Genomic DNA, 12,028 nt, shown 5'->3' with positions numbered 1-12,028 from the left:
AAATAATTTATATATTTAAATACTTTATTTTTGAATTATTTTCAAAATTATATTTAAAATTCAAATTAGTACCGTTAAAATATTCATTTTTAACATATTTTCTCGGCTTTTTTTAACTCTTTAATATATTTTTTCAATTTACATCAATTCATAATTATTTTTATCCATTATTATTTGATGATAAAATATAATTTTAAGTTATTTATTATGGAGTTTAGAATTTAATCATATATGGTTTATTTTTCGTATTTTTTTTGTTGATAATTATATTGATATAAATGAGTTCTCGATAAATGCACAAAAAGTGAGATATTTTTTTCTTCCAACATAATTGTTACATATTTAAAACAAGAATTTGAACCTAGATTATTTGGTTAAAGAATATAGTTTATTTTCTGTATTAGTATTGATAATTAAAATCTAAATGCCAAAAAGAAACGTGAGTCTGCACCAATTTCCTTGTGTGTGTCGTTTTTTGTTTTGAAATCAGAACCATTGAATTAATCTAATGGCTCATGCTTGTGCTGAAGAGAGTAGGAGAGAAAACGCGAGAGAGAAAGCGCGAGAGAGGATTCGGATTCGATATTTCCTCTCTCAAATGAGCGGAAGTGCGAAGAAATTGACACTGAGCACGTTGCTCTTCTTCTGCACGCAGCAGGTATGTGCTATTTTATTCTTCTTCGGTCTCTTTTTTCTTCACGCATGTTGGCTCTTTATTTTTTTTCCCTTTTCCATGTTCTGTTGGATGTCCAATATGGAGCTGAGTCAAGTTGTTTTAGTTGATATTATTCTCACTTTTTCTGTTTTTGTGTATGGTTTGAATTCAGATCTGCCACATACATGCTTCTTCCATTGTCCAAAGTGCTCCAATTTGTTATTTTCTTGGCCTGGAACCGGTTATGCGAATAAGCATAATCGATTATGCTTATGAGCTTAACAGTTATTTTATTTTATTTGGGCAACTGATTTGTGGCTATTTTTGCAAATGGATTTGGATTAAACAATGACAACAGACCCTTGTTTTGTTTAGGATATTAAAATTTTCAAAAATAGTTTGATGGTCTGAATTTCTTCCATTCTCTAACTATCATGATCAGCAACAACAACAATAGATCCAATCATTTTTCTAAACACTGTGATTAATTGAAACCATTAAATGAGAGTTGTTGTTGTGTATGTGGTGAAACTGCCATATTGCGCAGATACACACACTCAAGTGTGCTTGCACTCTTGCTGGCATTCTTTAAAGCCTTAGATGTATACATACATACAAATAGGATGTAAATAGGTATAAAAAGAAAACAAAGATATTTGAGTCATTTGTTGTGTATGAACTTTATTCATTTTATGAGGTGGAAATATTTTATTGTAAACTTGACCTTATTATTGTTCTATGGACAAATATTTATGTTAAATTTATAGGTTGCAAAATGAGAAAAGGAAAGAGACAAGTAGGTGATAATAGTCAACCTGTAAGAGAGATGTTAAGGTGAACGGATGAGATGGACAACCATCTACTAAATGCAATGGTTGAAGAAACTCGAGCAGGTAATAGTAGGATAGATGGAAGTTGGACACTACAAGCTTACACAAAAATTGTCCAAACCTTGAGAGATTCAGGATTAACGGATGTTACAAAAAAATCATGTAAAAAATAGACAAAAAACAATGAAAGATAGATGGTGTGAAGTTCATGACCTATTCAATGGTCTTAGTGGATTTGCATGGAGTTCAATGACAAAGAGGTTTGGGGCTGAAGGTGATGGTTTGGGATGAACTAATAAAGGTAAATGTTGTTATACACTTCCTTTAATTCATTTGTTGCAAATGATTATTGTTTAGTTATCCAATTGTAATATTATAATATTATTCATGTAGACTAAACCATCGGCTGTGAAATGGAGAGCTTCTCAAGTGAGGCACTATGATCTTCTTGAGGAACTTTATGGTTCACATCGTGCCACGGGACTCGTGGAATGTATTCCGAGGCAAATTCATCAAGCTATGGATAGGGGCAATGTCAAGTTTATCTAAGGAAAAAGGAAGTAGAGATGGCAAACAAAAGAAAAGGCAAAAAACATCTCAACCTCAATCACCTGAGCCCGAAGCATCTGAGGACATTGCACATATATTGGATCATAGTCTCTATTTCTGAAAACAAAAACAAATGACATCATATGCTGATGATTTCCTTTTAAGGGATCTCGTCCATCCTAAGATAATGGATTTTGATTACTTTGTGACTAGTGGTCTTCAATGTCAGGAATTACTTTCCGTCCAAGGACTTGATACTTTTGTCTCACTTGAGGGTACCTATTATCTGAACCTGATAAAAGTTTTCTATGCAAACTTAACCATATTGGACAATGGTGACTTGTGTTCTGAGATTTGTAAAGTGAAGATTCGAGTCAAATCACGTGATTGATTGGCTATAGCTAATTTGAAGTACGAAGGACACAAGTTTCAGCTTTCCAAACTTTCTGACAACATTGGGTATCATCATGGTCAGGCATTGGATGCGATGGTTAGACCTGAATTGCAGGGACATAACTGTAAAAATGCTGGTAGTTGACAATTGAAGATAGACTCTTGCATTATGTATTCGTGCACATTTTGATGCCACGCGGGAGCAACTATGCACTAGTTTTGACAGAAGACATTTTTTTTCTTTGGGCTATCAACCAACGGATTCGAATCAAATTGGCCATACCTCATCTGTCAACATATGAAGAAGTGCAAGGTTAATGGGATGCCCCTTCCATATGGTTTACTAATAACCAAGATAATGGAATTTCATTGCATTCATCTTGGTGTAGAGAATGGGAGTTTACCTGGTTGGTCTAATCGTTTCAATAAAAAAAGCTTGAAGAAATTCAAAGTCATACAAGTTGATGGAGTGTGGCAACATGCCGATCAAAACATGTCAATGCCTATGGAACATAGAGAGGAGGGTGGTGACTCAGAAAGTGCTGAAAAGCCTCAAGGTAGTCAACCTTGGGCACCTCAAGTAACTCCTGATAGTGATATGTTAATTTGAATTTTCTCTAGTACGCAAGGTCTACAAGATGGATTCAGCCGGGTAACAGATATTGTACGTGAGGGGTTTCAAAGGGCTGACAAAAGGTTTGATGATTTTGATAAACATTTTGAAGATCTTCAATATCTCTACCAGCAAGTCTCATCCCAATAGAATGTAGTTTATGTCAATTGCTGACATTAAACTACTCTTTTAGATCATATTTGTCTACATTTGTAGAACAAGCTTATCTTTGTTAGTGCACTTAGAATTTCTATTATGGATTGTTATTATAATGTGTTGAACCTTTGTTATCTTTTGTTGTATGTGGAATGATTGTGATCATCAATTTAAGTCTGAGAGTTGTCTCTTGAATCATATAATTGATATACTTGTCATAAGTAGCTAGTTAGATGATTATATCCTTCAGGCTTGTTTAAAAAAATTACATAAAGGTGTGGTTTTTGCAATACAAGCCATGACCATCTTTGACTTAAGAGGAATTGATAGTTGATTATCAATCTTTCGATTATTTGAAATTCTTGCTTGTATTGGTTATTGTTGTCACAGAGAGGTGTCTAAAACTCAAATTGTATTTGAAAAATAAGTCGTTATATTTGAGTATTTATCCAATGAAAAATAATTAGTATAAATTTTAGAAGTTAATAAACTGTGTATACAGTGGTTTGTAGCCATATTAGAGAGTGTAATAAACTTAATATTATTATGATTATATAAAGATACTTGAGTAAGTTTTGGAAAACACTACACTAGTGTTATGCAGCTGAGACACTGTTGGCATTAAAGTATTTTCACATGATGGGCATAGTGTGCAGGATTTGAAGCCAGAGAATGTGCTTGCGAGGGAGGATGGGCATGTTATGCTTTCAGATTGTGATCTTTCGATCAAATGTGGCGTTCCCAAGTTATTAAGGAGTAAGACCAGATTGGAACGTACTATCAAGAGTACCAAAGAGATCTGCACCAGCCTGCAACTGTTGAAGGAATTAATTCTATTGTCCTACATCTAGACAAAAAGACAGTGACAGTGGCAACCTATTCATGGATAAAGATGGATAAATACACCCCCTCATTTTAATAAAGTCACATGTATTTATCTTAAAGTTTTATATTTTGCAGCCTTAAAATTTTGTATTTGAATGTGAAGGTAAACAAATGTATCCCCTTATTCTAATAAAACCATAAATATTTATTTTAAAATTTTATATTTTATACCTCTTATTTTCATGTGTTTAAATTCAATACTACATTTTTATGTGTTAGATTTTTTTCTAAATAAATTGTCTTCTCTGACTTCGGGTCCTAGATCCACCATTGGACAGTGGTTGGTGAGACTGATCGAGTAAGGATAATAAAAAATGTTAGAAAATTCAGAAAATCAGCAACAATTGTGAGTTTTGGCTCCTTAAAGGAAGAAAGAAAGAAGAGAAGAAAGAGGAAGAGAAAAAGGATGCTGTTTCTCATACTCCGAATTGTGGCAGAGATGTGATACGTGGCATGGCTGGTATGACAGATAAAATAGTTTTATACTCTTATTTGTTACCTGATAGTAATATAGAAGTTATGCTGTGAATAACCTGGGGAAGACAACCTATTCTTTGTTTAATACTTTCTTCTCATTTTGAGTTTGATTTTTGTTTTAGTCGTCGCTACTTTGGTATAACATGGAGAGGTCAACCTATTCTTTGTTTGCGTCCAACATTGTCTCACTGCAAAATCCGCAGGAGCATAAATTTAGATTCTTAATTTTATTTTTTTATCATCAACACATGGTATCTAACTTGTTTATGGATGCAACTGCACAGTATATAAAAATTATCCAATTGATTTTTCATTCCTATTAATTGTTGAATAAAATGTGATTCATGTGGCCTACCTTATCTAATAGGATAAGGTTATTTTGTTATTGTTGTTGGATTGTTGAATGATGATGTATAATATGTATAATATCCTGTGTTTGGATGGATGGAGTGTTGTGAATCTGCAGAAAGCTACATACGGAGACAATGCTCTCTTCTAGTTCTAGGTGACTAACAAATTACACGGTGACTAGTTTTTCTTTTTCTTTTGGTTAAATTAATTTTTTATTCTCTAATTTACTATTTTGATTCGAATTTGTCATTTAATTTTTTTTTTTTCAATTTGATCATCATCATCCATTTTGTAAAAATTGTTAACGGTAGAGTTTATATAACAAATGATGTGTCCTTTTCTTAAGAGAACATATGAGCAAAAACTTGACGGCTTTAGACAAAAATGAACACAAGGACCAAATTGAACATTTTTTAATAATTAGAGTATTAAATTTAACCCAAAAAAATCAAAGGACCAAATCAAACTAAAATAATAAATTTGGGGACCAAAGCACTAATTAAACCTCTTCTTTTTTAGAATACACGGTCGCTAGTCTGGACCGGGGCATGAATGAAAAAAATGGCTTTTATAATGATCAACCCTCAAGTTAATAACTCAAAAAAATTGAAGGTGAGCACATGAAGAAAATACAGTTACAGAATTAAATCTTTTGGGTAAAACAAGTAGGCATTATGTTATGTTCATTACTACTAGTAAGAATCGTATAAAACTGATGGGTATGGCTTGTTTGTGGTTGCGCAAAACTAGTGAGCACTATGGTATATTTGTTGACCGGACCAGAATAGTAGTAGTACAGAAATCGTAACATAACATTATGAATTGATGGTGTTATGTTGCCTTGTTGTGTTAGATCAAATTAAGGTTTGTTAAAAACTCTATCGATGAAATATAAATTTGTAGTAGAACTGTGGAGATGAACAAATAGTAATATGTCCAATGAATCACAAGAAACGTCTAGATCCAGCGTTGTTGATTGAGACATGGTCGCGTAGATAGGATATACACATTCATTCGCATTTCCTATATTGCTCTTTGAGAGGTTTCAAGACATATATAAAAAAGTTATACACTTAAAAGGTGGATCAAACTTTATTTGTGTCATACAATTATCTATAATTCAGTAGTTAAATTCATCTACATTCAAATTAATAGAGGCAAAGAGAAAGAGAAAGACATACAAGTAGACGTGTAAATAGAGTTCCATAATACAAGAATTTTATGATGAAAATTAAAAAGCCATCTTGAAGACAAAGTACTGTGCAGGTAAAATATACAAGCAGGAAAGGAAGTAATATATATCTCCATCATTTTGCCGAACAGCTCCGTTCTGTACAGTTATCTCTTCAACAGCAAAACTTCTTTTTCTGCTTTACAAAAAAGATTGGACATACTTTTAAGAGTTCCAAAACAAGATAGTAAGAATTATTTGGAATTTATCTCTTGAATCTATAAAAGATGCAAACATGTTTACTTACCTCGAATTTGCTTCTTTCCTGACTATCAATGTATGCCAGAAGTTCTTCTTGTCTAATCAAAGCTTCATACAAAGCCTGTTTAGAAAATAAAATACATTAAACTTTATATATTTAACAGTAAATTGCAATGTCATTAATATATTAGGCTTAAATATGTTTTTAGTTCCTCCAAGTTCATAATTTTTTTAATTTTGGTCCTTATAAAAGACTTTACTCATTTTAAGTTCTTGTAAGTTTATATTTTTTTAATTTTGGTTTCTATAAGCGCAAATTTATAGGGACTGTAAATGAAAAAATTGTTATCTTAAAGAGACTAAAATTGAAAAGGTACAATCATACAAGAATTAAAAATGAACAAAAACTTATGGTACCTAAATTGGAAAAGCACTAACTTACGGGAACTAAAATGAGAAAAATGAGCTTACAAAACCAAAAATAAAATAAAAAATAACATTAAAGTTACATGAACCAATAACATATTTAAGCTAATACATAATCTAACAGCAGAGAAGTTGCTTTAAAGTTTGGTAACAAGGATCCTATAATTTTATGATAAGACTCTTAGCTAAGAACCATGTATTGAATTGAAGCAACAGCTCTAAGCTAAGCAGTAATCTACCTACAACATCTGGAACTGAATTGAAAATAAGGTAGCATCATAAGAAGATAATGATATGAAGACTCAACTTACATGTAACTTCACATTCACAACCAGAAAATTACAGTTCAACGACTAATAATAGCAAAGCATAAAAACCTTTTTCTTAGAATTTGAGACTTGGTAAAACAGCAGGAATTGCTGTCTGTTTAGCCTGGAGCAAATTTTATGATTTTGAATGAAATGTAGTTACCTTCTTTGTAGCGATCAGTTCCGCTTCCAATGCGTCCACACGATAAACAGCAGCATTCAGCAGCTCCTCTTTCTCATATGGCATCACATTTGGTTTTGACTGTAGCATGTCAACCTTTTCTTCAAGCTCACCAAGGCGTTTCATAGCAGATGAGATGAATTCTGTCTTTGTTAATCTGGGAACCGGTGACGGGGGACGAGATTCTTCCTTGGTTATTGAATCAACAGTCGTCTTGGGCATATTTTTGGCAGAATCAGATTTTGTGTCTTGTATTCTCTTAGTCACACGAAGTGCTAATGAACGAACAAAAGTAAAAATGGCAACAAAGAAGCCCACGATAACAGCCAAGATATATGCACAGTTTCCACCAGATTTTCCAGCCCTCAGTAGGAAATTTTCTGCAAAGAAGAACAAACACATTACAATTATACTTTTTCTTGGATGTCAATAACCCTGGTTAGTAAAATTAAAATCCCAATCTAAAATCTACTACCTTGCAATATTTGTTCAATTGATCTAGATGAAAATGTATGTAGTTCTTATCTTTTCATTATAAAGAAATATTTAATTTCTTAGACAAGGGTTAAATTTTGGCATTCGTTTTCTTATGCATTGGTAAATACCCCATCAATGAATCCATATATGTGAAAAAAAAAATATAAAGCACAATTCTTTTAAAGCATAATTGTGAATTTTTTAATTCTTCTTTCTATGTTATATTGTTAAGAAGAACCATAAATATTTTGAATTTGCAAAGAATATGGCCATGTTTCTCTCCATCCCAGTAGACTTAAATAATATGAAAGCAAGTTAACAATGGGGCATATAAGAATCAATAACTTCAGGGAATATGCATCGAGTCTCTAACCTGTTGAGCCATATGAGTTTTGAGTTGTTACTTGTTTCTCCTTCCACCCGAGGTCAACAGCCTTGTCAACCATGGGAACATACTCATCATACTCAGAGAAACCACTAGCCCTACCAATCAATCTTGCCTGGACAAACATCAAAGTAGTTATATTTCATTTATTGCAATGTTTTTGTATCTTATCTATCTTTTTGCAACATCAATACCAATGTCATGATCACTTACTTCTTCGTGGACAGGAGTTAACCTTGGGTTTGTATAATTCCCACTTGCTTTGGGAGAAGTAATATCTTCGACTTCAGATCCTGATTCTGCTGTTGATGTATCACTACTTCTTATTGGCTGATAAAATCCAAAACAAAGCTGATAAGAATCATAAAATACGAGTTCTCTCATTCACGAAGTGTCTAAGAATAGATGACTAAAAATACAAATAGAGTTTATAAGAATTATAAAATCCGAAAGTTCTCATTCATGAAGTGTCTAAAATGGTTATACCATTGGATAACATGCCTTATCACATTCGATCACGGTCCCCTCATCATTAGAAACTGTTACTATTTGTCTAGAACATTGTACTTCACCACTAAGAACCATCTGCATGAACACACTGTTTCTGCTAAGTCACAGAAGCATACTAAATATTTAGTGAAAATCAGAGTCCAAGTTTTACATTATAAGCAGCAAACCTTTAAAATGTTTGGATCCTGCCATGGCCCTTTATCAGATCTCATACAACCACCTCGATCCATACAAGTGCAATTACCACCTAGAAATTCAGGCAGCTCGCTGAAAAACCACGCAGATAGTCAGAATTTCCAAATAACAATACAAACTGATTGATAAATAACGCCATTAACAAAAATTATTGCATAGTTACCTTGCATCAATAATTTCAAGTAATCTGTTATGGAACTTGTTTCCAAGAACCTAATGGAACATTGAAGTATCAATCAATACTATACCAACAGATTATCTCTGTAAACTGTAAAAGATAATTATTTTATTGAAAGCCTATAAAACTCTAAAACAGAAAGAATAAAAGATCAAATAATTGGCACGCACATTTATCTTTGAAGTAGTTTTGGGATCAAGAAATGATTTCACCGTGTTCCAAAGCAGCTTAAAACCGGGACCAGCATTGATTATAAACATTCGACATAATGTCTGCACAGAAACATTTATAGGTTAGAACAGATACCAGAACAATAAGTCCAGAAGCCATGAAGAATTAAAAACTACCACAATAATTATGACTAAAGTCACATACTTCTGGATAGTAATCACCATCAATTTTCTGCAGCCGCATGATGAGTTCCCGTGCAGATTTGGTTAGATTTTTGAAACCCTGAAAGCATAAAGCAACATAGTAATCCAAAGCAATTATTGACTAAAGTTAAGTTAAAATAGTGGAAGGAAACTTTCCAGATCATTTAGACAGACAACATACCACACCATGAACATCCAAAATGGTTGTACTTGAATCTATATGTCTCTTTGCGGCAATAGAACATGCAGGAAACTTAACAGCAAACGTTTTCTCAAAACCCTGCACATGGTATCTCAAATACCTTTCCATGGTAGTTACTTGCATAAGCTTATTGGGATCAACTTTTCCTAACCTCTCAATATAAACAGGTCTTCCTTCCTTATCCACACCATGATAACCATGTGGATAGTACTGCAGGACTTCATTCAACTCACCGAATTCAAAATCCTAAAGAGAAAGACAGGAAACCAAAGTAGTATAGCATGAACAACGATTTCAAAAAAACAGTACAGTTGATCAAATAAAACAGGATCAACCAAAATAAGTTGATTATATTTTTCAAATCGGATAACTCACCTCCATAATTGTATCAGTACCATATTCTTTCCTCCAGTGGATCATGTTGGCCCACATGTGCTTTGCTTTCTCAATATCAAATTTCCTTGCTTTCAAGAATCTGCAACATCAGTTAATTCAATTTTTATATTATACTTTAAGGCAAACAAGTCATCTGTGTTAGAAGCATGCAAACTGTGAATATGCAAAGATACCATCTCATGTAAACTACATATGCCATGAGAAAAATGTTATGATTTTTATGTGTAGTAGTTTGAAATAGTGAAGGCTATGACTAAAACCAATCTATTATAGATGAGTCACAGTTACTAAAGGCATAACAAATTAACATGATGCATCAGTTGTGATCACTATAATCTATCTTCTGCAGATATATTCAAATATAAGTAATAAGGGGCAGTAACCTCAGTAACGTGTGATAGTCATCATGTCTCGGTGGCAACAAGTTATCCAATATAAGCGCCTGTCGAAATTCATCCACTGCTTGAAGCTCCTTAACATCTCGAACATCCTCAATGGAAACCGAATTGCTTCGGCTTGCAGTCTTTCTCCTGCTGCTCTTCTTCCTAAGAGAATGCCTGAACTTGCTTGAAGCATTGATTGCTCTCTTTTTCAAGCTACCAATCCTTGTTCGCCTATCGTCTTCCGAGTTCTCAAAATCTGATTTCCTCTCCCTCCTTTCATCATGACCAGAGAACCCTTCAAAGCCTATCAAATAAAATTTCACCACAATCCATTCCAGTTATATTCTAGAGCTCAGAAATATAGACAAAATTCACAAGTTGATGAGGTTTAACCTTTAAATTCTTCATTAAAGGCAAATCCAAAGAGATTGATTATCAAACCACTACTCATATGTTAAATCTTTGTATTATTGTATGAGTACTAGATTAAATTCAGCTGAATTAAGCCTTAATTCAAGCGGATTTGTTGATATAGATCAAAACATAAGATAAGTGAATCCATAAAGATAAGAAAAATCTAAAAAATGAAGGTACTGGTACTCACAGGGACGTGCAAACCGATCAAGAGGCCCTGACATGTGAACACTGTTAAATGAATATGAAAGTTGTTTTGTGGACGAAAGAAAACATCAAATTCAAGGCCCCCAACAGATAAAACCAATTCAGTGGAACAGAAACCTCAGCCAGAACCGAAATACAAAGATTATAATAATAATTATGCTGTTTTTTTTGTATTGGACAGAAAACACTTTGAAGATAGATAGACGATGTCGGCAGAAGATAAAGAGAAGAAGAGGAAATGAAAGAAATTGTTTATGAAACGGTGAAAATAATATGTTTTGAAAAACTGTAAATCTAAAGTCAGAGATGGTTGCTGGTTCCTCAGCTGCCAGTCAAATCGATACCATGTTATTTGAATGTTTATTTATTCACCAAATGCTTTGTCCTATGAGAGTGCTTAATAGTATTATATACATACATGATACATGAGACTAGGTACGTTTTTGCTTTATGGCTTTGATGTTAAAAACAAAGAAAATAATTTTGGCTTATTAAAGTGGGGATTCGTTTTAGTTTGTCATTAAAGTCAAAAATCAGATCAAAGTTGTGTGTAAATAAATGTAATAATAACGGATAATATAAAGTGGTGTTCATGAAAAAATGAGAAAAGTTCTTTAGTATTATTGTGGCATGATTCTATCTATTAACACTATATTTTTTTGAATGAATATATTACCACTAATCTTACCTTAAAAAATAATATTAACACTAATTTTTTTCACCGTTAAATAAATTTTAATTCCCCAACAAAATTATCATAATTGATAAAGATCAAACTCATTTTATATATAAGGATGTAAGTTTGAATCTTATTGCCCATATGAAAATCTTATTAATGTATAATGTGTAAATACAATTGTAAATGTTCTTTCAATTTGATGTCGGTTCTGATTGTAGTGAAGTTTTGAAACTCAACTTAATTAAAATTTTATATATAAAAAAATAGTGGTTAATTTTGTAATAAATAGATATGATCTGTGATTTCACTTTTTAAAATAATCTCCACAATAATGTTTATGTGCATAACAAATCAACGATGCAGTTCAGCAAT

The 12,028-nt window shown here is 32.7% G+C and overlaps 1 protein-coding gene and 1 long non-coding RNA gene across 5 annotated transcripts; one reads left to right on the top strand and one right to left on the bottom strand.

The window, feature by feature from the left end:
- Window positions 1-502: 502 nt before the first annotated feature.
- Window positions 503-3,391, top strand: LOC100798210 (uncharacterized). Its single transcript, XR_417890.4, has 3 exons — window positions 503-658; window positions 1,423-1,786; window positions 1,879-3,391. It is a non-coding gene; the product is annotated as an uncharacterized lncRNA (long non-coding RNA).
- A 2,714-nt stretch (window positions 3,392-6,105) lies between these two features.
- Window positions 6,106-11,436, bottom strand: LOC100812774 (phosphatidylinositol/phosphatidylcholine transfer protein SFH8). Of its 4 annotated transcripts, none has more exons than XM_003544311.5 (14): window positions 10,961-11,436; window positions 10,357-10,660; window positions 9,953-10,052; window positions 9,557-9,823; window positions 9,377-9,454; window positions 9,172-9,273; window positions 8,987-9,036; window positions 8,796-8,895; window positions 8,605-8,703; window positions 8,332-8,448; window positions 8,107-8,233; window positions 7,239-7,636; window positions 6,388-6,462; window positions 6,106-6,276 (listed from the first exon to the last, which is right to left on the bottom strand). In XM_003544311.5, the coding sequence occupies exons 1-14, from the start codon at window positions 10,992-10,994 to the stop codon at window positions 6,256-6,258; spliced, it is 1,872 nt and encodes a 623-aa protein (XP_003544359.1). In that variant the 5' UTR covers window positions 10,995-11,436; the 3' UTR covers window positions 6,106-6,255. The 4 variants fall into 4 exon arrangements, with proteins under 4 accessions (XP_003544359.1, XP_006595925.1, XP_040865206.1 ...); XM_006595862.4 differs by having other exon boundaries at window positions 8,620-8,703; XM_041009272.1 differs by lacking the exon at window positions 10,961-11,436 and adding an exon at window positions 10,750-10,906 and having other exon boundaries at window positions 8,620-8,703.
- Window positions 11,437-12,028: the final 592 nt, after the last annotated feature.

Source organism: Glycine max, chromosome 14 (genome assembly GCF_000004515.6).
Source record: "Glycine max cultivar Williams 82 chromosome 14, Glycine_max_v4.0, whole genome shotgun sequence".
Lineage (NCBI taxonomy): Eukaryota > Viridiplantae > Streptophyta > Magnoliopsida > Fabales > Fabaceae > Glycine > Glycine max.
This window is presented reverse-complemented; position numbering and strand designations above follow the sequence as displayed.